At 41.5% G+C, this 26981-nt stretch overlaps 1 protein-coding gene across 11 annotated transcripts in view; it reads right to left on the bottom strand.

Annotated features, from left to right (window-relative positions):
- Positions 1 to 26981, bottom strand: part of LOC144487213 (multiple PDZ domain protein-like) — a 115894-nt gene that overhangs the window by 55007 nt on the left and 33906 nt on the right. For all 11 annotated transcript variants that reach the window (XM_078205275.1, XM_078205277.1, XM_078205276.1 and 8 more), the window contains 6 exons: positions 13993 to 14189; positions 12496 to 12587; positions 5300 to 5384; positions 4102 to 4182; positions 3147 to 3239; positions 1744 to 1818 (listed from right to left, as the gene is read on the bottom strand). In XM_078205275.1, coding sequence (XP_078061401.1) covers positions 1744 to 1818; positions 3147 to 3239; positions 4102 to 4182; positions 5300 to 5384; positions 12496 to 12587; positions 13993 to 14189 — 623 coding nt within the window. The remainder of the gene's footprint in view (positions 1 to 1743; positions 1819 to 3146; positions 3240 to 4101; positions 4183 to 5299; positions 5385 to 12495; positions 12588 to 13992; positions 14190 to 26981) is intronic.

Below are 26981 nucleotides of genomic sequence, written 5' to 3'. Positions count from 1 at the left end.
AAACTTGATTAGTTGTAAGTATTCGCATTCCAACCATTATTCATGTAAATTGAGTCTGTGTCTTTATAAGCTCTGTTTGTGAACAGAATTCCCACTCACCTGAAGAAGGGGCTAAGAGCTCCGAAAGCTTGTGTGGCTTTTGCTACCAAATAAACCTGTTGGACTTTAACCTGGTGTTGTTAAACTTCTTATCTGCAGGGTTTACAAGGTTTAAGAAGAAGAAGAAAGTATTATTGTAAAACTGCAGCATAGGAGACATACAGACATAAAGGAAAGGTGCAATTGTTGAATGTATTTGTAGGATATTTAAGTTATGAAAATAGCATAGTTATGAAATTACAATAAACCTGCATTCATGCTATATTTGCAAGAGAAACGCAATGTAAAAAAGATTTTTCATTGGCCAAATTACCCTGAACTAATTGTTTAACAACATCAACAAAAAAACCTGTATTTATGCGGCACCTCTAACATAATAAATTATCTCAAAGTGCTTCAACCACATATTAAGGAAGATAGCCAAAAGGTTGGTAAAATAAGTAAGTTTTAAGGAGTATCTTAAAGGAGGCAAGAGAGATAGAGAGGTTTAGGGAAGGAATTACAGACTTTAAACAAGAAATTTTGCAAATAATAGAAAAGCAAAGTGCACTTTTAGTGGTTCATATCACAGGAAACCTTTTATTACATATGTTGAGAGAACAGTAGATTCATTTACGAGGTAGATTTTGCAATGATTCAAGACTACAGATGCTGGAAGAATGCACAAACAACTGGGTATGTGCCATATTCATCACAAACCAGAAATTGCAATTAAACAAATTGTCCACTATTCAGATGGAGGAATCAATATCATTTCCTATTGCTATCTGCAGTCAGTGGTTAGAATCTGGAACAAACTGTCAGAGAGTGCGGTGCAGGCAGATTCAATCATGGTTTTCAAAAGTGAATTGGATAAGCAGCTGAAGAGAAAACATTTGCAGGGCGATGTGAAAGGAGCTAAGGAATGAGACATGGATATAACAGGCTGAATGACCTTCGGTGCCATAATATTCCATAATTCATGTATTATTCATGTCTAATATTGTACATACTATCGCAATTCATAACTTTAATGATTTGCGTACTATTTGGAATTTGTAAACACTGATTAAATAAGCAGATAACCAACAGAAAAGGCAGACAGATAACAAACAAAGAAACATACTAAAAGCTGATTTTATCAATTGTGATTTTATCAATTGGATATAAGCTGTGAATGTACAAGTGCATTAGAAGCTGAGTTAATATATGTCAAACACAACTCTGAGCAGTGTGTTCGAGATGCCATGACAGGTAATTTGCACCCCAACTTTTAAACAGTAAATAACCCAGACAGAATAATGAAAACAGGATTAGTTACTCAATAATCATAATTAAATTCAATGTGACCATGGCAAACCAACACTAAGATGCACTATCTGAAAAGAACCCAATACAACAGATGAGCTGAAATGATTTAACATCTGAGGAAATCTTAATTGAGAAAAACTATTACCTGTGGAACAGGTTTTTTTTCCCAGTTGAAGTCCCTCATGTGACAGAAATTTCTTTTTACCAACAATTCATCAAGAATTGTAATATGGATACAAAATTAATTGGTACCTCAGCAAGGCCTTATTTGAACAAATATTTACATTAATTAATGTGATGTAGAGAAACAACTACATTAAACAGATGAAATGCAATATTAAACAGACACTGAACCTTTTCAACAGGGTGACCCACAACAGGTTCATCATCCACTGCCAAGATACGATCCCCAACCTTAACCTTTCCATCCTGTGGAAACAAGAATCTATTAGACATTGACCAAGAGAACAAATGCTGTGTCTTACAAGTAGACTTAGATAGGATATATAGGACAGAGAAACTGAACATTTGGCTCACCCATTCCATTTCACTGTTTTTATTCTGTTCAACCGTCCTCCCATCTAACTGTATATAAATCCATCAATATAACCCTCTATTTCCCTTCTTCTTCATATGCCTACCTATAGTTTTCCTGGAGTGCATCATTCATTATTATATTTTTTGTTTCTAGATATTCTTCCATTCTCGCCTTTAGTAGGGATTTCATTATTCTTCCTATCACCAATGTTAAGCTGAGTAGTCGATAATTCCCTGGACATGTTCTATTCCTCTTAAATTTGGTATTATGTTAGCTTTTCACCAGTCCTCTGGCACTACATGTTTTGAACAAATTATCAAATATGTGCAATAATTTCTCTGCTATCTATTACCTAGATCTATTTAAAATGAGTGAACATAATTCACCTTGTTCAGGGGTTTTGTCCTCTGACTTTGACTAGTTATTTAATAGATCCCTTTTTTTAAATGCACTTGCTGTATCTCATTACTCAGCTCATTATCCAATGTCATGTTTGCCAATTCTATCTCAGCAACTTATATTTCGATAGCACCATTGACATAATGAAACATCCAAAGGTGCCTCACAGGAGCATTGTAAAACAAAGTCTGACACCGAGGCACATAAGGAGGTGCTAAGACAGATGACCTATGTTTAGATTTCCTTGTTAAATATCGAAGTGAAGTAAATATTTAATATTTCTGCTCTCTGCCTATTAATGCTATCATTTAATGACCTATTCCCATCCCAACTTTCCCTTTTTAATTAATATTCCTGCAAAATATTTTGCTCTTTTGTTTCATGTTCCATGATAATTTAATTTTGTAGTTCCTTTTTGCCTTACTAATAGTTTTCTTTTACTTCTCTCCTAATTTCTTCTTATTCTCTCATATCGTGGACTCCTCTGCTGTCTGCGTCCTTAATTAATGCCTCTTTCCTTACCCTCAATTATTCCTTTATGTCTTTGGAGTCTTGTTGGTTTTCACCAAAAAAATCATATACCCTTTATTTAAAATTCAAGTTAGTTCACAACTACATATTGATGTATCATGCGTATATTGTAACAAAATACTGCAAGCAGCTAATATTTCAAAACAAATATTCCACATGGGTGAAACAACAGAATGCTTGTTTATAAGCCATCTTTTAGTCACCACAATCTGAGAAGTTTGTCTGTGCAGTATTGCAATGTACATTATTATATCCATCAGTAAGTCAGTACTTTCTTCTTCTAAATTACCTTTGATGCTGTGCCATTTTCTGTTAGACTCTTAATAACCACACCATCGTGTGTACTCTCTTCACTAATTGCAATTCCAAGTCCGCCTTGATCCTAAACAAATAAAAACAGCAATCATGCTTAGCTTTCTTCTTTACATATCAAGACAAAGGTATATTAGTAGTGCTATTAAAGACAGTTATTAATTTAATAACATGTGGGTACAAAAGAACTGTCATCTAATCCAGGAATGACTCTATAAAAGAATAGTAATGCTTGGTAGGAAATTTTCTGAAGTGTAAATCGAGGCAGACAACTCACTAACAAGCTGAGAAAAACTTAAAAGTAACCCTAACTATCCTGGAAAAATTCTCATGTTAGTGACAATAGATATAAATTAGAAATCCAACACATCTTACATATTGCTTAAGGCAGCAAGTTTCTTTCGAAAGTTTCTTTCGAAATGGCCTTGCATTTAAAAGGATATTCAGCATGGATGGATTTGACACTAAGACCCAAATAGTCAGATGATAAAATAACTACCAGGACAAGAAAACTATGTGGCAGATCCAGATGTCACAAGACCAATATGTCACATCCTGGGACCCTTTTAGTTTTGGAATAATCTCCACTGCCCTACTCACAATCAACTCCAGCTAAGATTGAGGTCAACCAGTTGCACACTACAAAGCAATTTGTTTTTACCCATTAGCTGGAAACATTACAATGTTTCCTGCAATAATAGCTAAAATCTAAATGTTTATTCATTGCTCAGCAGAGCTGTGCAGCAGTTTCACTTGTCAGTGGACAGAAGTAAACAACACATTATAAATGACCCTTTTATTTGCATAAAATACTCTTTGATTAAACATGCCCATATAATCTCTGTTTATTCAATAATGTGGCTCTACAATAATTTTTCCTACAAATGACCATCGGCTCCAAAGACAAAATAAATGCTTCTCAATAAACTTACCTTAGTAAGTAGCACATGCTGAATATTTTTAAATGAAGTCAGATCCTTTCCACTTTGGAATAATGATGCATCTATCTCTTTCTTGAAAATAAAGTTACAAAGCATACTTTCAGCCAGTAATAATTACCATTAATAATAATAAAAGCTAGTAACAGCACCTTTAAAATTCTACCAAAAATTCATCAGAATTATTCCAAGGAAAGAAAGAACTGTAGCTATGAGGATAGATTGGAGAGGTTGGAACTGTTTTCCTTGAAGAAAAGAAGCCTGAAAGGAGATTTGAAGGAGGCAGTCAAGAGCCTGTGGGGCTATGGTCAGGGCAACTGGTGAGATACTGTTCTTATTTAAGAGAGCGTCAAGAACCAGAAGGCACAGATTTGAAATAACTGGCAAAAGGAGCAAAAGTGATGTGAGGAAAATTTGTTTCACTCAGAGGGTGGTTGGAGCCTGGAATGACTTTCCTGAGAGAGTGGTGGAGGCAATTTCGATCGAGGTATTCAAAAGGAAATTGGATTGCTTTCTGAGAAGAAAAAAAAGGTGCATGGTTGCAGGGATAAGGCAGGGCTAGGTGGAATGTTATTTCAGAGAGCCTGTGTAGACTCAAGGAGCCAAAGGGCATCTTTCTGCCATGGAAATCTGAGATTCTGTGGTCTTGTTTTATAGGGATGATATGTACTGCAGGGAAATATAAAAGAAGGAATGAAGAAAATATAGTCACAAAAATTTTATCAGTTTAAAAGTACACAAATTGATGACAGAAAAAATAGTAATACATAATTTTATTTTGAATAATCATAAAATTAGAAAAAATCATCTCATTTCATTAATGGAGTAATGGCTGTTGCCTTGAGCTGGATCAAATTTTACAACTTTAAAAGGGATGCAAGAAAAGGAAGTTGATTGGAAAATGTTTATGTTCAGGTTAATGAGAATACAGCTTAGCCAGTTCTCTTAACCTGGTACTCAAAGTAAAGTCAAGACCATAGCCTTTTGAGCCACAAGCATCAACATAGCAAGTGCTTTGATTGCCTATAAACTATGATTTTATATTAGTCTACAAATCCCGAATCATCAAAGAGAACTGAGCGGCAACTTTTTGATGGTTACAAAAGCACACATCTTCAAAAATATGGAAATGGATAAGTGTTTACCAGAAAAGAGAGGGAGAGATTATTGCAATGTAGTTAATAATTTATACCTCCTGCTGGTCTCCTGAAGTAGTTGCGATTATGTCAGCTGATTTTACTGGACTGACTGCCATTTGACTGACTGCATCTGTGCTTCTGGAAAAAAAAAGCAAACACTGGAAGTGAAAAAGAGAAATTAAATTTATTTTTCCCTCAACCACCAAAGTAGTTCCCTCTGCTTTCAAAAATAATATATTGTGCGAGCTTAATTTTAAACTATAGCATATACTAAATTTATTCAGGGAAATGATTTAAAATTCTACCAATTTATTCAGAGACATTTTGCAAGGATTTGAAGAATAAGTTTACTGTCTTTAGGAGGGGGAGACAGTGAAAGAGCAAGGAAGGAGCAAGAAAACAGGAACAAATATATATACTGTGTGCATATTTTAGAAAATATTTTATATATATGTAAACACAAGAGACAAAAAGAAAGATAGATAAATATATTTATAGAGATAGAACATAGAACAGTACAGCACAGAACAGGCCCTTCGGCCCACGATGTTGTGCCGAGCTTTATGTGAAACCAAGATCAAGCTATCCCACTCCCTATCATCCTGGTGTGCTCCATGTGCCTATCCAATAACCGCTTAAATGTTCCGAAAGTGTCTGACTCCACTATCACTGCAGGCAGTCCATTCCACACCCCAACCACTCTCTGCGTAAAGAACCTACCTCTGATATCCTTCCTATATCTCCCACCATGAACCCTATAGTTATGCCCCCTTGTAATAGCTCCATCCACCCGAGGAAATAGTCTTTGAACGTTCACTCTATCTATCTCCTTCATCATTTTATAAACCTCTATTAAGTCTCCCCTCAGCCTCCTCCGCTCCAGAGAGAACAGCCCTAGCTCCCTCAACCTTTCCTCATAAGACCTACCCTCCAAACCAGGCAGCATCCTGGTAAATCCCCTCTGCACTCTTTCCAGCGCTTCCACATCCTTCTTATAGTGAGGTGACCAGAACTGCACACAATATTCCAAATGTGGTCTCACCAAGGTCCTGCACAGTTGCAGCATAACCCCATGGCTCTTAAACTCCAACCCCCTGTTAATAAAAGCTAACACACTATAGGCCTTCTTCACAGCTCTATCCACTTGAGTGGCAACCTTTAGAGATCTGTGGATATGGATCCCAAGATCTCACTGTTCCTCCACAGTCTTCAGAACCCTACCTTTGACCCTGTAATCCACATTTAAATTAGTCCTACCAAAATGAATCACCTCACATTTATCAGGGTTAAACTCTATTTGCCATTTTTCAGCCCAGCTTTGCATCCTATCTATGTCTCTTTGCAGCCTACAACAGCCCTCCACCTCATCCACTACTCCACCAATCTTGGTGTCATCAGCAAATTTACTGATCCACCCTTCAGCCCCCTCCTCTAAGTCATTAATAAAAATCACAAAGAGCAGAGGACCAAGCACTGATCCCTGTGGCACTCCGCTAGCAACCTGCCTCCAGTCCGAAAATTTTCCATCCACCACCACCCTCTGTCTTCGATCAGATAGCCAGTTACCTATCCAATCGGCCAACTTTCCCTCTATCCCACACCTCCTTGCTTTCATCATAAGCCAACCATGGGGGACCTTATCAAACGCCTTACTAAAATCCATGTATATGACATCAACTGCCCTACCTTCATTAACACACTTAGTTACCTCCTCAAAAAATTCTATCAAATTTGTGAGGCACGACTTGCCCTTCACGAATCCGTGCTGACTATCCCGGATTAATGCGCATCTTTCTAAATGGTCGTAAATCCCATCCCTAAGGACCTTTTCCATCAATTTACCAACCACCGAAGTAAGACTAACCAGTCTATAATTACCAGGGTCATTTCTATTCCCTTTCTTAAACAGAGGAACAACATTCGCCACTCTCCAGTCCTCTGGCACCATCCCCGTGGACAGTGAGGACCCAAAGATCAAAGCCAAAGGCTCTGCAATCTCATCCCTTGCCTCCCAAAGAATCCTAGGATATATTTCATCAGGCCCAGGGGACTTATCGACCTTCAGTTTATTCAAAACTGCCAGTACATCCTCCCTCCAAACATCTATTTCCTCCAGCCTATTAGCCAGTAACACCTTCTCTTCCTCAAAAACATGGCCCCTCTCCTTGGTGAACACTGAAGAAAAGTATTCATTCATCACCTTGCCTATCTCTACTGACTCCATACACAAGTTCCCACGACTGTCCTTGACCGGTCCTAACCTCACCCTGGTCATTCTTTTATTCCTCACATAAGAGTAAAAAGCCTTGGGATTTTCCTTGATCCGACCCGCCAAGGACTTCTCATGTCCCCTTCTAGCTCTCCCAAGCCCCTTTTTCAGCTCATTCCTTGCTAACTTGTAACCCTCAATTGAGCCATCTGAACCTTGTTTCCTCATCCCTACATAAGCTTCCCTCTTCCTTTTCACAAGACATTCCACCTCTTTTGTGAACCATGGTTCCCTCACTCGGCCATTTACTCCCTGCCTGACAGGGACATACCTATCAAGGTCACCCAGTATTTGTTCCTTGAAAAAGTTCCGCTTTTCATTAGTGCCTTTCCCTGACAGTTTCTGTTCCCATCTTATGCCCCCTAATTCTTGCCTAATCGCATCATAATTACCTCTCCCCCAATTGTAAACCTTGCCCTGCCGTACGGCCCTATCCCTCTCCATTGCAATAACAAAAGACACCGAATTGTGGTCACTATCTCCAAAGTGCTCTCCCACAACCAAATTTAACACTTGGCCTGGTTCATTTCCCAGTACCAAATCCAATGTGGCCTCACCTCTTGTCGGCCTATCCACATATTGTGTCAGGAAACCCTCCTGCACACACTGCACAAAAACTGCCCCATCCGAACTATTTGACCTACAAAGGTTCCAATCAATATTTGGAAAGTTAAAGTCCCCCATGACAACTACCCTGTGACCCCCACACATGAGCAATTTCTTCCTCCACATCTCTATTACTATTTGGGGGCCTATAGTAAACTCCTAACAACGTGACCGCTCCTTTCCTATTTCTAACTTCAGCCCATATTACCTCAGTGTGCAGATCCTCCTCGAAGTGCCTTTCCGCAGCCGTTAAACTATCCTTGATTAACAATGCTACTCCTCCACTTTTACCAGCTTCCCTACACTTAGTGAAACATCTATACCCCGGAACGTCCAACAACCATTCCTGTTCTTGCTCTACCCACGTCTCCGTAATGGCCACAACATCGTAGTCCCAAGTACCAATCCACGTCCCAAGTTCATCTACCTTGTTCCGGATGCTCCTTGCATTGAAGTAGACACACTTCAACCCACCTTCCTGTCTACCGGTACCCACCCTTGACCCTGATACCTTCCCCAATACCTCAGCAACCTCAACACTGACTTCTGGACTACAACTCCTTTTCCCACTCCCCTGACAAATTAGTTTAAACCCCCCTGAAGAGCCGTATCAAATTTCCCTCCCAGGATATTGGTGCCCCTCTGGTTCTGGATGATTCAATTATGGATGATTAAGGATCAAAGGAAACACTGAAGCCATTGCCTAGAATGCATACATTTACAAAAGCACATGAGAGTTCCTTACTAAAGATGGATTCAGGGAAAGCAGAAAAGTTACAAAATGGTATTCATAACTTGAGATCACAACACTATGGGCAGAAATGAGATCAAGAGAGGAATTAATGATCTGCATAATTTACTATCTTTGTGATCTAAAATAGCCCATATTATGCATTTAATAAAATTACCACTATTTCGGGTCAGGAGACAAAAAGGCTAAATTTGATAGCCTGAAAAACAGACATGGGGTTCGGAGTTGGCAATTAATCTGTGCCCATTGATGAAATGATAGCTTTAAGCTGTCTGCTAATTAACATGATAGCTGCATGTAGCCACAACTAACTGCACTGTTTATTAGCTGTATTAATCAGCAGCAGGTCCAAAACTGTAATTTCCAAAATCCATTTAAAACTAGCCTTCACTGCTTAAAGTGTGGGATGCATTATGACTGGAATAGGTGCTGTTAGAGATCTAGGAAGTAAATCTCATTTGGGAAGCATAATATGCTGGGGGCTGGGAGACTCTTCAGGCAAACTCACAGAAGGTAGTGGCAGCAGAAACCTGGAGAGTTCAATGCCAGGAGAAAGAGTGAGGACATGGATGCAGTATCACAGAGGTTCAATGGTCAGAACTGGATCAACTGAACATCATGGTTTCCTCAGAAACATTTTTCTGTCTCACATCCCACTTCCTCCTCATCCTACAATATCTTCTGACTTATAAGCTGCAAATGGTACAAGCATGGACATCTACTTTCCCCTCACCACAATCCTACCTTTGCCTCTTTCTCCTTTCAGATATCCAAAAACTGAAACCTGGCTAAGTAGTGGAAGAACATCAAGCAGAGAGGGAGGACAATGTCAACCATTATTTCATTTTGCATTCGCAGCTACTTGTTCAGATATTGACATGATGCATATTTTAGATCAGAGGTGGGATCTGCATGTGGTAAGATAGCGGGCTACAGCCAGGGCAGGGACAACGATAGTGAAGGTACCAATGCACTGAAGTTGAGGTGATGATGCATTCTACATCAGGGGACTCAGATGTGGACTTCCATAAGGCAGGATATACAAAAAGCTTGAGAAGTCTGTCAGAAAGGCAGCATTCAATGTGAAAGAGTATGGAGGAATCCGGCACCAATTTGGTAGAGGATTTTGTGCAGAGTTTAGAGCCTTCCTTTCCAACTCCAGTCACAAATTTGTGAAAGCAAAGACAGTGTCTGATAGCTGATGTCTTACCTTTCATTGTAACAGAAACAACTGAAACCAGATATCTGAATTCTTCTCAGATTGAATTAATGCTAGTTCAAATTGCGGCCATCATGGCTACCAATTCCAGCATTTACCAGTTTAACAATTTTTTTCTCCAGCAGATGGCTGAGGTACCACACTGGGGGAATGGCACTGGCTCTGTGAAGTATGAATCTGCTGTCTTTCTCAGGTTGTCAGCATTCATGTTCCAATCCTTTCATAGAATCCCTACAGTACAGAAGAAAGCCAATCGGCCCATCAAGCCAGCAAGCACATCCAAGCCCTTCCTTGTAACCTCACATAATTATCCTGCTAAACCCCCTGACACTAAAGGGCAATTTAGCATGGCCATCCACCTAAACTGCACATCTTTGGATTGTGGAAGGAAAGTACAGCACCCGGAGGAAACGTATGCAGACACGGGGAGAACATGCAAACTCCACACAGTCACCCAAGACCAGAATTGAACCCAGGTTCCTGGCGCTGTGAGGCGGCAGCACTAACCACTGTGCCAGTGAGCTATCTGTTGCCCGTCAACCAGTTAGCCCAAGTTGCCATCACCTATGCCAAATGATTCAATCTGAAGCCGAGTTTTCTTGGTCCAGAGCTGTTCAACATCCTCATTCAAGGCTATCTTCTTGCAGTGCTCTGCATTGGAAGTTAGCATCCTTCCACACATGGGTAGAACGGAGTAGATGCACCAGGACAGGTAAAGGTACAGAGAAGAGAGGCAACAATGGAAGGCACAATGGTGGTTAGTTTATGTTTGTATGCAATATGCTATGATCACTATTCCAGGATCATCCTGGAATGCGAGGTAGCCCTGGACTTCTTTTCACTACTGCAAGCTATCTTATTAAACTCCTCTTCTTGTATCCTCCACCCTAACCTCCAACAAGTGGAGTTGTTCATGGATCCTCTGTCACTAGAATTAAGACTATCTTACCTGCTGCCTCCACCACTTCTCCTCCCTTCTCCTTGTCCACCAGCTCAAACTTTCCCCAAGGCTCCCGCCTGCTCTAACCCTGAACTTGTACCTTCTCTAATTTGTCTTCTATCTTCCCTCATGTGCTCTCTGAACTCATCTTATCCATAAAACCTATTTCCTTGATCCTATTCCCACTAAACGACTGAGCACCTAACTTTATTTCCTGGTTCGAATGTTGAACTGAGATCATTAACTGATTTCTCTCTCCTCATGTACTGATCCTTATTCTTCAGCTGCTCTTATTACCTCTCTCTTCACAAAGCAAATTTTGGCCCTTCCTTCACTACAAGCTCTGATTCATGTCCAACCTCCCATTCCTCTCCAGATGCAAGAAATCTTTCAGTAGAACTGGATAGTCTCATTATGCATGCAGCCGATTCATAAATTATTTTTGAGCAGAGGGTTCTGTTATGACTGCTGAACTTGTTGACTTTGCTTGATTAACACCCTTAAGTAATTAGAAATTGGTCTGTGAGCTTTTTTGTCAGTGCCTCAATGTTTATTCGCAGAAAATTAAGAGGTGTGACGTTCTTGAAGCCTTTGTTATTGATACTTTGGTTGACATTTTTATAGGATTGTAGGAACAACAGTTCTTTTTCAAAAGAAGAATTATAAATGAGCATTTCCACACGTGATTTTTACTATATAGTTCAGATACTAGGTGAATGGGCAAGGATCGGCCATGAGTTGGCATGGTGGGCATGAGCAGTCGTGGGGAAGTTGGTGGGGGTATGAGTTGGCATGAAGGTGGCATAGGCAATAGGTGGAGAAGTGGTAAGGGTTACAGGTACTTTAGTACAACTGGAACCACCTCCCAGAGAACCGAGGTGAGCCTTCTAATTAGCCCATCTCGGCACTCAGTTACTCTGTGGCGGCCTATGCTCTGATTTCAGGGTTGGCAGAACCAATTTATCCTGCAGATTACTCCCACCCCTAAAGTGAAGATTGCAACATTCGGGGGCCTTTATAACGAGCCAGGTCCAGAGAATCAGGAAATTTCCTGTTTCGGTAGTGAAAATCAACCCCTGATGTCCACAGTCAATCTGTGTTGGTTGGTGTCTTGGTTCCAAACAAACTAAATAGTAATTTTCTGTCAATTAATTTTTGGCCTGCTCCTACTCTTGTTTTCTATGTTTCTACATTTTTTGACTAGTTTCAGAATGCATGTAATTCCCTTATCTTCTTGACTAAATAGTGATTAAATCACTCAGCAGCACCATATCAAGGAGCTGGGGGTACCTAATCAACAGCGAGTTTAGCAATCCCAAATTACATGGCATAATATGATGAGCAACGCTGCAGCATGATACAAAATCTTATCCACTGTTCTTGTGTCTTTTATATTATTAAAATTTTAATATTCCTCTTATGTATAACATGTAGCACATGCTTATTTATAAAAACTGAACACACCTGATGAAGATAATTTTCACTTTTGATGGTGCACTTTTGATTATTGATGAAGCATTCTGATGACTACGTCCATATAGTAACTGCCCATTTATCTGCAAAGAAAACAAAAATGGAACATTAGGATTAAAAATATCTAATCTTGACAAGAGATTACATTGCAAACTGCTTAAAGATGCACATCTTGTGCTGAAATTGTTAAAGTACCAAAATCGATTATGCCATTATGCTAGAGATAAGGGTATTCATTTCTATCTTTGTTTTATATAAGAGTTTTTAAAAATTAAATATTAAGGGCAAAAAGGGTGGCGGCATGGTGGCACAGTAGTTAGCACTGCTGCCTCACAGCGCCAGGGATCCAGATTTGATTCCAGCCTCGGGTGACTATCTGTGTGGAGGTTGCATGCTCTCCCCGTGTCTGCGTGGGTTTCCTCCAGGTACTCTGGTTTCCTCCCACAGTTAGGTGGATTAACCATGGTAAAATTGTCCCTTAGTGTCCCAAGATGAGTAGGTTAGATGGACTAGCCATGTTAAATGTGTAGAGTTACAGGGAGAGGGCAGGGGAAAGGGCCTGGGTAAGATACTCTGTCAGAAAGTCAGTGCAGACTTGATGGGCCGAATAGTCTCTTTCTGCACTGTAGGGATTTTATAGGTATCAGATTTTTAAACTGCTGTCCTTTGGTGCAAAAATAGTTGGCATGTAAGAGAAGGTTAGAGAAAAATATTTTTGATAATTTGATTTTAATAGCAGGAGACATCTCATTCTGTTAGTATACAACTGAACAGCGTCATAAAGTGGCAGGATGTGGCTGTGCATTCACATCCTCTGCACACACTAGTTCCATAATCACAGCTCAGCTGACAAGGGAGGCTGCCAACTTGAGATAAAAGGGACATTATATTGAAAGAAACGCATCATCACTATTCCACAAGTAAAGCAGCAGCGGGCAGAGAACATAATACCTGCTTTGCTTTCTCAATCATAGAAACTCCACTGAGAATTAGAGTTTGAATCAGAGACAAAGCAAGAAATACGTCAGTATTGATTTGTTGACTTCCTTAGTTCCTAATTGTGAACTCCAGATCAGTGAAATAATCATACTCTGAGAGACAAGAAGAAATTTCAAATGGGATAAATCAAAACATTTTTAAGAATAATACTTGGGGAAAAATAGCTTGGCAACTACAATGATATGGACACACAGGCATTTCTGGTAGACAACCTTTTAATGTTACAGTGCCTTTTAATGCAAGATGGCATTTTGTCACAGATTATAAAATTACTGAATTTGTTTACCCATATTAAAGAAAGATAAAATACACCAAAAAAATAGTAAAATAAAAACAAATGCTGAATTCGGTTTTCTTGGACTTGGATCAATCAAATGAAAATACATGAGTGGATCTATTTGAACATAATTAATCAACCAATATCAATAGCTAGTGCATTTCCTTGTAGCACCACTGTTGCGTACAGCATTCACAGTGAAAGATACTTGCCTCTAGTAACTCATCTGCAATCTGTATCCTGCCATCTTTGCCAGCTGCTCCATTTGCATCAATGCCAACTACAAAAACACTCATTCTGGATCGATCCTTGTTGCCAGCCAGGCTGAGGCCCAGCCCACTCTTCCCCTTCTCCAGCTCAATCATATGCAGTTCCCCCATCAAGCTTCCATACCGTTGTTTGATCTTTTCTTCAAGAATTGTAGATTATAAAAAATTGAGTAAAATATTTACCAAAAATCACTTTAGTAAATTCTTTATACCACTCCCAGCTTTTCAACAACATAACAGGTATTAGTGCGTTTCAGAAAAACAACCGTTCATTTGTTAAGAAACTAATTATGCATCTTTCATGTCCATAGAAACCATATATTTAATAACAACTTAAAATTGCCATAAGCATACATATCTATCAATGCTTAACCATAAGCATATGAATAATTTTATTTGCTGCAAAATTCCTTACCATAATAAAGATAATTACTCTTTTGAAAAGCAATTAAATGCCACATTATTTTACTTTCACATGGAAATGTGACTATTTTGAATTTCAAGGTTATTTCATACAACGAACAAAAAATAATCCAAGCCTTCCTAAATAAACAATTAATAAATAATGAAGGTTCACATTAAATGCAATGACTGGTACTTCAATTATGCATTTCTATTGCAGCTACAGTCTTGAAAGCAAGCTTAGATAAAAATTTCAGCCAAATAATACTTCATTTTTTGTCTGAGAGATACTTCTGTGCAATTATAACTATATGATTGCATAAAACTATACTTTCTATTGAAAACATTTCAAGACAGAAACTTGCCCAGACTGATTGTCTGCAATATACATTGCCTGCTATTCAATTCCATTGTAGTTAATGCAATCAAAAATCCGGCGTGGAGCAGAATGGGTGGCTGATGCAATAATGCCCACTTGATGTCACCATCCAAGAATTTTTAGTTCTTGAGGTGCTTGGAACCCCAGTCTATTTTCAAAGCCAGATTTGAAATTGTAATTACTGGCCATTCTCCAGAGAGAATGGAGAATTTGGCACTCAGTCAAATCTCCACTCTCAGCATCGGGACCGGAGAACCCCAGCTGCAGGCGAGGTCGGAGGATTCACTTTTAACCAACTCAAAATTTACTTCTTCTGAAGTAATTATCATAGAATCACGGAACAATAGGGCTCAGAAGCAGATCATTCAGTCCACAGTATCTTTGAAATATCCTTGTAATTTTTACCACTCCCTTACTTTTTCCCCATAGTCTTGCAGATATCTTTTCTTCAAGAATTTATCGAATTCCCTTTTGAAAGTTAACACTGAATCTCTTTTCACCACCATTTCAGGCTGTGCATCCACACCATTGTAACTTGCTGTGCAATTACTCTTTTATTTCCTGGTACCACTTGGCCTTTTACCTGTGCTCTCTGGTTATTGACCATTGGAAACTGTTTCTGCTTACTCTAATCAAAATCCTTCAAGATTTTAAACTGAGTTTATTATCCTTGATACCATTTTCACTAATTTGTACCTTTGATGACCCTGATATTCTTAGCAAAATGTGATGCAAAGAATCAGTTATTGTACTTACACCGTGGGTGGCACAGTGGTTAGCACTGCTGCCTCACAGCGCCAGGGACCTGGGTTTGATTCCCAGCTTGGGTCAGTGTGTGGAGTTTGCACGTTCTCCCCGTGTCTGCGTGGGTCTCCTCCGGTTGCTCCGGTTTCCTCCCACAGTCTGAAAGATGTGCTGATTAGGTGCATTGACCTGAACAGGCGCCAGAGTGTGGCGACTAGGGGAATTTCACAGTAACTTCTTTGCAGTGTTAATGTAAGCCTTACTTGTGACTAATAAACTTTACTCCAACTGAGACCTAACCAATATTTTAGAGATTTAGTATAACTTCCCCACTTTTGTACTACATTTATTTATAAAGCAAAAGATTCTATATGCCTCATTACTAGCCTTCTCAACTTGTTCTGTTACCTTCAAAGATGTGTGTTTATACATCCCAAAGTCTCGTTGTTCCTGCGTCTCCTTTCAAATCATCTCCTTTAGTTTATATTCCTCTCCTGTTTCTTCCTACCAAAATGAGTTGCAACACGGCCTGAATTTAGTGCCTGTCGGGCACATGCACTCAGCAGGCCTGGAAGCGGGCACGATACGCACTCCCTGCTGTGAGCAACTCCAGAATGCAAATTCACACTGGCTGGCCAATTAACGGGAAACCAACATGAAACGCACGCTAGGAACATAGGAATTAGGGGCAGAAGTAGGTAATTCAGCCCTTCGAGCTTGTTCCACCATTCAATCAGATCATGGCAGATCTTTTCCAGGTCTCAAATCCCGCTCCCTCCCTGTTCTCCATATCCCTTTAACCCATTTTTAAAAATCAAAAATATATCTATCGCCTTCCTGAAACCATTTAATGATTCAGACTCCACCATGCTATGGGGCAGCAAGTTCCACTAATTCACCACCCGCTCCGAGAAGTAGTTCCTGCTCATCTCAGTTTTAAATCTACCACTTCACAACCTATACCTGTGACCTCTTGTTCTAGATTGCCCCACAAGGGAAAACATTTGGTCTATATTTACTTTATCAACCCCTTTTAGTATTTTATATATCTCAATCAGATCCCCTCTCATCCTTCTAAACTCCAGCGAGTATAAGATCATACTGTTTAATCTCTCCTCGTACGTCAACCCTTTCATCCCTGGAACCAATCTGGTGAACATCCTCTGAACTGCCTCCAATGCCACCACATCCTTCCTCAAATAAGGCGACCAAAACTGGACACATACTCCAGCTGTGGTCTCACCAAACCCTATACAATTGCAACAATACTTCTCTACTTTTATACTCCAGTCCTTTTGTAATAAATGCTGATGTTCTATTTGCCTAGGAAAGGCTCAGCACTGCCGGGGAGGGCAAGAAGAGGACAGGCACCAAGAATAGGGAGGGTGCACACTGGCGCTTCTAATAGGGTCCCTCAAAGGCTAGCTGCTGCGGAGCTGTTTCAGGGAGCTGTAGGCCTGTAGAGCCGTTGCGCCGCCCGAGCAATGTAAAATTCTGGTCCACAATTCAGTGTGTGAAGTTTCATCTGTCATATGTCTTCCCATGTTGCTGGACTCTCTGGGCAGGAATTACACACTGGTGTCAGAGACTACCTACAATGAGAAACTCAAACACATTTCCTTAGAGCCATCAAGGATAGTGATGAAAATGCATACAGGAGAAGTGGTTCCCCTGAAGGGCCGCATTGAAGTGGCTGTGCAAGTCAATGGGCAAACAGCAGATTTGACTCTACATGTAGTGAAGGGAAACTGCCCAGTGTTGATGGGTCATGCCTGGCTGGAGAAGATTTGACTGAACTGGGCTGAAGTCAACATGATGACCAATGGAGAATCTGGTGCACACTGTTGTTTTTGATGGAGAATTAGGGAGCATAAAGGACATTACAGTCAAACTAAAGATAAAAGAAGCAAGCCAAACAAAATGTTTGAAGGCAAGGTTTGTACCATATGCTATTAGGCTGAAGATGGAGGCCAGCTTGGAGTGACTGGTGAAGACTGGAGCTTTGGAACCTGTCAACATCAGTGAATGGGCCATGCCTACTGCTCCAGTCATCAAGAAACATGGATCCATAAGGATTTTCAGGGACTTGACAATAAATCCAGCATTATGTGCTGAGTAGCAGCCATTACCTTGCATTGAAGACGTGTTTGCAGGATTGGTGGGAGGTGAAAATTTCAGCAAAATTGAACTGAGCCAGGCCTACTTGCAGATGAATGTGGACAAGAAGTCACTGGAACTTCTGACAATTGTGACATACAATGGTTTGTTCTGGTTGTATTCGCAGACATCTTTAACCTCTCCTTACAAGAGGTCCCTACATTCTTCAAGAAGATGACCATCATCCCTGTACCAAAGAAAAACCAAGCAGCATGCCTTAATGAATATCGCCCAGTGGGTCTGACCTCAATTATTATGAAGTGCTTCGAAACGTTAGTCATGGCATGGGTCAACTCCAGCCTCCCAGATTGCATGCACCCACTACAGTTCGCCTATTGCTGCAACAGGGTCACAGCAAACTCCATCTCCCTGGCTCTACACTCAACTCTGGAACACCTAGATAACAAAGGCACTTATGTCAGACTCCTATTCATTGGCCACAACTCAGCCTTTAACATCATTATTTCTACAAAACTCATTTCAAAACTCTGTGGCCTAGGGCTCGGCTCCTCCCTCTGCAACTGTATCCTAGACTTCCTAACTCACAGACCGCAATCAGTAAGGAGAGGCAACAACATCTCCTCCACGATTATCCTCAACACCAGTGCACCGCAAGGCTGTGTCCTCAACCCCTTACTATATTCTTTATACATTTATGATTGTGTGGCAAAATTCTGGTCCAACATGATTTTCAGGTTTGCTGATGACACCATCGTGTGGGTCAGATCTCAAGCAATGATGAGATAGAGTACAGGAAAGAGATAGAGAATCTGGTGAAATGGTGCAATGACAATAATCTCTCCCTCAATGTCAGTAAAATGAAGGAGATAGCCATCAACTACAGGAAGCGTAGTGGATGGCATGCCTCTGTCTACATCAACGGGGATGAAGTGGAAATGGTCAAGAGCTTCAAGTTTCTAGGTGTCTGGATCTCCAACAACCTGTCCTGGTCCCTCCACGCTAACGCTATAGTTAAGAAAACCCATCAGTTCCTCTACTTTCTCAGGAGGCTAAGGAAATTTGGCATGTCCACTACGAATCTCACCAATTTTTACAGATGCACCATAGAAAACATTCTTGCTGGTGTATCACAGCTTGGTATGGCTCCTGTTCTGTCCAAGACCGCAATAAACTACAAAGAGTCGTGAACGAAGCCCAGTCCATCACTCAAACCAGCCTCTCATCCATTGACACTGTCTACTCTTCTCGCTGCCTCGGAAAAGCAACCAGCACAATCAAGGACCACACGCACCCCAGGCATACTCTCTTCCACCTTCTTCCATTGGGAAAAAGATGCAAAAGTCTGTGGACATGTACCAACTGACCCAAGAACAGCTTCTTCCCTGTTGCCATCAGAGGTTTGAATGAATCTACTTGGCATTAAGTTGATCTTTCTCTACACCCTAGCTATGATTATGACACTACATTCTGCACTCTTTCCTTTCCTTTTCTGTAAACAGTATGCCTTGTCTGTATAGTGTGTTAGAAATAATACTTTTCACTGTATACCAATACATGTGACAATAATAGATTTAGAAAATATATAAGATTTAAAATATAAAAGATTTGTCCCAAACTTGGCGACAATTCTGAAACGATTACATAATCTCTTGTGCTAGAATAAAACTTGGAAGTGGTTAGATCAATGCAATAACGCCTTTATGAAAGGCCAAGGATGCGGTACTTAAATCTGAAGCTCTCACACATTTTGATCCTACTTTACTTTACAGTTAGTTTGTGATGCATCCCCTAATGGTGTAGGAGCAGTGGTCTCCCACACCACCAAGGACTGACAGACAAGTCTACATTGTAATCCGGATGGACGTTCAAGATCACCAGGCAGTTCCTTGGGATTGCTCGAAAGGGAATCTTTTCTACTTTGAACAAGTAGACAACACGCCAGTCGCTTCTAGGCAAGTGAGAAAACACACTCTGAGCGATCCTATGCTCTCAGGAGTGAAGGATCTGGTTTTAGGAGAAAAAAATTTAGAACACCTAACCTGAAACCCTACTACTCCAGGAAAATGGAGCTGTCAGTATTGTTAGGATGTCTTCTATGTGGCTCAGAGTGATTATTAAGACCATAAGACCATAAGACATAGGAGCGGAAGTAAGGCCATTCGGCCCATCGAGTCCACTCCACCATTCAATCATGGTTGATTTCAACTCCATTTACCCGCTCTCTCCCCATAGCCCTTAATTCCTCGAATAAGCCACCATTGAGGAAACAGGTATTAGAGAAGCTATATGAAGGCTACTGCTGAATTGTACGCATGAAGCAAATAGCAAGAAGTTATTCCTAGTGGCCTGGACTTGTTGCGGAGATTGAGGAAAACGCTGGAACATGTCCTTCCTATGCAAAGCTAAGAAACATGCCACCCTTCGCAACACTGCATCTATGGGAATGGCCTGAAGAGGTTTGGCAATGTGTGCATATGGATTTTGCAGGACCTTTTGAAGGACATATGTTCTTATAATGGTTGATGCTCATACCAAATGGCCAAAGATCGTTGTGATAACACCAACCTCATCTGAGAAGACTAATGAGAAGCTAGAAGTATTTAGCTGCTTTGGATTTCCTAAACAGTTGCTAAGTGACAACAGATCTCAATTTGTCTCGCAAGAATTTGAGAAGTTCCTATAAGAAATGGAATCCAACACAATACTTCTGCTACTATCACTCTGCTACTCAAGGACTAGCAGAATGCTTCATCCAAACCGCGAAACATACTTTGAAAGCAACCAAGGAACAAGGTTCACTTATCAAACGCCTTAACAAATTCTTGCTGGACTACCGGAATACCACACATTCAATGACCAAGACCTCTCCTGCCTTACTCATGATAAGAAGGCAGCTGCGTTCCGCATTTGATCTTTTGGAACCTCAAAAACTAAAGAGTTTGTGTGACAGCAGTGACAAGCACAAGCGGAATGGCAGCAAGGCAAAGCCAAACACAGTTTTCTACCAAGGGCATGAAATTTTGGCTCAGAATGACTCCACAGGGGAGAAATGATTCCTGCCATCATCCTTGCGCAGACTGAATCTGTCTCTTACACCGTCCAGACATTATCTGGAGGAGACATGCAGACCAGTTGCTGGCTGGAAAAACAGATCCGATAAGAGTGAAGCCTGTTGAAAATTCAGGTTCAGACTTACCTATTCAGAACTGTTCTACAACCCCGACACTACCAGACGTCATTGAGGAAATCAATACCCTATCCTCTGTTCAGACTCAAAGGCAACCTCGAGTTCCTTCGCCAACAACAGTTAAAACAGCCACTGATGACATCAGTGGGGAAATGAAAACCAGAGGTGCATGCCTGTGTGAAGATGAAGATGCCAGAGGTTCGCCTTCAACCATTCCAAAATGACAACCTCCAGATTATTAAAGCGACTGACTCATTAACTATTGCGCATGTTGAACCAATTTTAGGGACATTTAAATTAAGAGGGGAGGAAATGTTATGTATTTATAACTATTAGTTCATTGTGGAGCCCTGCTGCAGTAACGTAGTAATGTATGCGAATGGAAGTGATGTCATAAGATGTAGAGCGGGTAAGAGTAAGAGAAGCAGTAGCCATGGAAGAGATCATGCACCACAAGACTCCATTTGTTTTTAACCCAGTGCTTCCAAGCATCATGTCCAAATACATAACACTAACCTATTCAATTTCTTTACTACCTTGTCCTTTCATGTAACATTGGCCGGATCTCTTCTTTAGTTAAGTCAAGTGTAAATTATTCATTTATTATTTCAGCTTCCACATAAAGATATTCTTTTTGATTCTGAATTAACCCCATCCTTTCTTTAACTACCCTTTTACTACTTTTTTGTCTTTTGCAAATACTGGTGAAAATTACTTGTTATGAATCCCCTTCAACTTAATTCATCCTAAATAATTTACTGTCTTCACCTCTAGAAATCTCAACTCAACTTGGAACAATTTTATATTTTGTTGAATATTTTATGATTTTTAAATTATTTTGATAATATCTCATGCTCCTTTGCTTTCCTTATTCCTCTGTAAATGAATTTCCTCATTGTATCATATACTCTCTTATTTTTTCATACTTGCGTGCTCTCGTCTTCAATTTTAGCTTATTACTAACTTAGCTAATTTTGTGCAACACCCAGTACTCGATGAACAGGAATTTTATCCAACTGAATATCGGAAAGTCTTTATTCCTCTCATAATTGGGTGAGCTGTAGTGCAACTTAATAATAATGAATCTTTTTTTAAACTTTGATCTATAACCATATTAATTCTGTTTTAACTGCTCTTTTGTGTACATCAGTCACCTCGACAGTATGAATCGACATCTCTCTCCAGCAACACCGTCTTACTCTCCCTCAAAGCTGTCCCTGTTCCCAGTTTCATTTCATCCTCCGCATCATTTGACGTCTTAACAAAAAACTTTTCCTGTTTCTTGCAGATGTTAAGGAACGCAAGCTTCAACAATTTATCAACATCAGTACCTATCCCAGGCCCTCCACCAGTCCCAATCCCTCGAACTCCATCTCTTCTGGCCTCAGCCTTAGCAGTATCTTCACCATACTCTCTGATCTTCCCCTCTCTGAGGCTGAAAGAGATGTTCTCAGCAAAAGACTCAGCTTTGTGCCCTTATGTTCCCACCTCAATGAATTCTGGGCTCGACATGATATTGAACTCTTCTTTCGTCGCCTTCGTCTTCATGCCCACTTCTTTGAGCAAGAGTTCTCCCCCCTTTCCACAGATCCTTTCATGCGCCTCCAACATTCTGCCTCCAATTGGACACCCCCACCGGGACAATTATCTGCCCTCGATCTTTTCATTGGGAGCTGTCGATGGAACATTGGCCGTCTTAATTTTTCCGCCCCCATTCCAATCTCTCTCCTTCCAAACTTTCTGCCCTTCGTTCCCTCAGGTCCAACCCTGACATTATCAGGGTGCTGTTGTTGTCTGGTGTAATGACCTCTATCTTGCAGAAGCTGAGCGCCAACTCTCAGATACTTCCTCCAACCTTCCCCTGGACCATGACCACACCATTGAACATCAAATCATTATCTCCAACACCGTCACCAACCTTATTTCCTCCGGATGCCTTCCCCCCCATGGCTTCCAACCTCATGGTCTCCCAACCCGGACAGCTCGCTTCTATCTACTTCCAAAAATCCACAAAAAGGACTGTCCTGGTAGGTCCATTGTGTCAGCATGCTCCTGCCCCACTGAACTTATTTCCTCTTATTTTGACTCCATCCTCACTCCTCTGGTCCATTCCTTCCCCAGCTACATCCGGGATTCCTCCTCTGTGTCATATTGGCAGCTTCCAGTTTGCAGGCCCTAACCGCCTCCTATTCACCATGGATGTGCAATCTCTCTACACCTCCATCCCGCACCAGGATGGCCTGAGAGCCCTTCGCTTCTTTTTTGAAAAGAGGCTTGAACAATTCCCATCCACCACCACTCCCCTCCACCTGGCTGAACTCGTTCTCTCTCTCAACAACTTCTCCTTTAACTCATCCCACTTTCTCCAAATCAAAGGCTAGCAATGGGTACCCAGATGGGTCCTTGTCTTTTTGTGGGGTATATGGAACATTCCTTGTTCCAGGCCCACCCGGGTCCCCTCCCACAACTCCTTTACCAGTACATCGATGACTATTTTGGTGCTGCTTCATGCTCTTGTCCAGACCTCAAAAAATTCATCAACTTCACTTCCAGTTTCCACCCCTCCATCGCCTTCACCTGGTCCATCTCAAACACTGCCCTTCCCTTCCTTGACCTTTCTGTCTCCATTTCCGGCAATAGACTATCTACCAATATCCATTACAAGTCCACTGTCTCCCACAGCTATCTGGGCTACAGCTCTTGGCACCCTACATCCTGTAAGGACTCCATCCGTTTCTCTCAGCTCCTTTGCCTCCGTCGCATTTGTTCCGACGATGCCACTTTCCAAATTGATGCTTCTAATATGTGCTCCTTTTTCCTCAACCGTGGATTCCCATCTACAGTATCGACAGGGCCCTCAACAACATGCGGTCCATCTCCCGTGCCATGACTCTCACCTCCTCCCCTCCCTCCCAGAACAAGGATAGAGTCCCCCTTGTTCTCACATTTCACCCTACCAGCCTCCGCATGCAAAGTATAATCCTCCGTCATTTTCACCAACTCCAGCGTGATGCCACCACCAAACACATCTTCCTTTCACTCCCTCTGTCAGCACTCCACAGAGACCGTTCCCTCTGGGATAACCTAGTCCACTCCTCCACCATACCCAACACCACCCCGTCAGTCACCTTCCCATGCAATCGCAGAAGGTGTAACACCTGCCCCATTACCTCTTCTATGCTTACCATCCAAGGTCCAAAACACTCATTCCAGGTTAAGCAGCGTTTCACTTGCATCTCTTTCAATTTGGGGTATTGCATTCGCTGTCCCAATGTGATCTGCTCTATATCGGACAGACCAAGCATAGACTGGGTGATCGCTTTGCTGAGCACCTTTGGTCTGTGCGCAATCAGGACCCTGACCATCCGGTTGCTTGCCATTTTAACACACAATCTTGCTCCCATGCCCACATGTCTGTCCTTGGCCTACTGCAATATTCCAGTGAAGCTAAACGCAAACTGGAGGAACAGCATCTCATCTTCCGGCTAGGCACTTTACAGCCTTCCGGTCTCAACAGCGAGTTCAATAACTTCAGATGATTAGCTCCACCCCACCCCTTTGTTTTCATTTTATTTAATTTTTTTACTGTTTTTTATCTTTTATTTATTTGTCTTTCTTCATTTTTCTTCCCCCCCCCACTCTTTTTCCCTACTTGATCCCCCTTTCCTTACCTTTTCCCTCTTTTTCTAATTTTACCTCTCTCTCACCCAATGCCCTCCTCTCCTCCCCCCAGATCTTCATCTGTCACAGCTTACCGTCTGATTTCAGCTTCTCTGCAGTTTGGCCATTCAGTCTTTATTCTCTCTATGGACTGCCATTAGCAGCCTTTTCCCCTGGTTTGTGTGGCTATGACTCATCTTTCGTTCCCTCACCCTGCAGTATAAATATCTCCCACTTTCTATGCCTTTTAGCTTTGACAAAAGGTCATCTGGACTCGAAACGTCAGCTCTTTTCTCTCCTTACAGATGTTGCCAGACCTGCTGAAATTTTCCAGCATTTTCTCTTTTGATCTACAGTATGAATTTCCTGCTTCACTACTAATGCCATTGTTTGTTCTTATTTACTTATTCTGCCTCTTGCTAAAAATATTATAGCCCAGTATGTTTGTTTTCCTCCCTTGCCAGTTTGTTGCAATGTTTCCACTAGTTCTATTTAATTAATATCTTCTTGTGATATAATTGCTCCTAATTCTAAGCATTTATTTCCCTCTCTAAATATTGCAAGACAAATATCATATCTCTTTTTAATGCTACTCCTTTTCCATTGATTTTGTCATCAAAGCTAACATTGTCTTCCTTTATCTCAGTTTTCCATCCATTAATAACTAGCTGATGAGATGCAACTTGTCCATTGATTCCTCTGCATATTATCCTTTTTGCCATACTCTTGCAAATTTATCCATGAATCTCACCTACTTCTACCTCCTCTATTTGGTCTTCTGTTATGTTTTTATTTTTTCTGTTGATTATGAATTCTGGTTAAGTAAGTCTTGATGTGGAGATGCCGGCGTTGGACTGGGGTGAACACAGTAAGAAGTCTCACAACACCAGGTTAAAGTCCAACAGGTTTATTTGGTAGCAAATACCATAAGCTTTCGGAGCGCTGCTCCTTCGTCAGATGGAGTGGAAATCTGCTCTCAAACAGTGCAAACAGACAGAATCAAGTTGCAGAATACTGATTAGAATGCAAATCCTACAGCCAGCCAGGTCTTAAATGTACAGACAATGTGAGTGGAGGGAACATTAAACACAGGTTAAAGAGATGTGTATTGTCTCCAGACAGAACAGCTAGTGAAATTCTGCAAGTCCAGGAGGCAAGCTGTGGGGGTTACTGATAATGTGACATAAATCCAACATCCCAGTTTAGGCCGTCCTCATGTGTGCGGAACTTGGCTATCAGTTTCTGCTCAGCGACTCTGCGCTGTCGTGTGTTGTGAAGGCCGCCTTGGAGAACGCTTACCTGAAGATCCAAGGCTGAATGCCCGTGACTGCTGAAGTGCTCCCCCACAGGAAGAGAACAGTCTTGCCTGGTGATTGTCGAGCGGTGTTCATTCATCCGTTGTCATAGCGTCTGCACGGTTTCCCCAATGTACCATGCCTCGGGACATCCTTTCCTGCAGCGTATCAGGTAGACAACGTTGGCCGAGTTGCAAGAGTAGGTACCGTGTACCTGGTAGATGGTGTTCTCACATGAGATGATGGCATCCGTGTCGATGATCCGGCACGTCTTGCAGAGGTTGCTGTGGCAGGGTTGTGTGGTGTTGTGGTCACTGTTCTCCCGAAGGCTGGGTAGTTTGCTGCGGACAATGGTCTGTTTGAGGTTGCGCGGTTGTTTGAAGGCAAGAAGTGGGGGTGTGGGGATGGCCTTGGCGAGATGTTCGTCTTCATCAATGACATGTTGAAGGCTCCGGAGGAGATGCCGTAGCTTCTCCGCTCCGGGGAAGTACTGGACGACGAAGGGTACTCTGTCCACCGTGTCCCGTGTTTGTCTTCTGAGGAGGTCGGTGCGGTTTTTCGCTGTGGCGCATCGGAACTGTTGATCGATGAGTCGAGCGCCATATCCTGTTCTTATGAGGGCATCTTTCAGCGTCTGGAGGTGTCTGTTGCGATCCTCCTCATCCGAGCAGATCCTGTGTATTCGGAGGGCTTGTCCGTAGGGGATGGCTTCTTTAACGTGTTTAGGGTGGAAGCTGGAGAAGTGGAGCATCATGAGGTTATCCGTGGGCTTGCGGTACAGTGAGGTGCTGAGGTGACCGTCCTTAATGGAGATGCGTGTGTCCAAGAATGCAACCGATTCCGGAGAGTAGTCTATGGTGAGTCTGATGGTGGGATGGAACTTGTTGATGTCATCACATAGTTGTTTCAGTGATTGCTCACCATGACTCCAAAGGAAGAAAATATCATCGATGTATCTAGTGTATAGCATCGGTTGAAGGTCCTGTGCGGTGAAGAAGTCTTGTTCGAACCTGTGCATGAAGATGTTGGCATATTGAGGTGCAAATTTGGTCCCCATGGCTGTTCCGTGTGTCTGGATGAAGAACTGGTTGTTGAAGGTGAAGACATGTCCCGAGGCATGGTACATTGGGGAAACCATGCAGACGCT

Source organism: Mustelus asterias, unplaced genomic scaffold (assembly GCF_964213995.1).
Source record: "Mustelus asterias unplaced genomic scaffold, sMusAst1.hap1.1 HAP1_SCAFFOLD_648, whole genome shotgun sequence".
Lineage (NCBI taxonomy): Eukaryota > Metazoa > Chordata > Chondrichthyes > Carcharhiniformes > Triakidae > Mustelus > Mustelus asterias.
The sequence above is the reverse complement of the archived record's forward strand: the minus strand, read 5'-3'. Positions and strand labels throughout refer to the sequence as shown.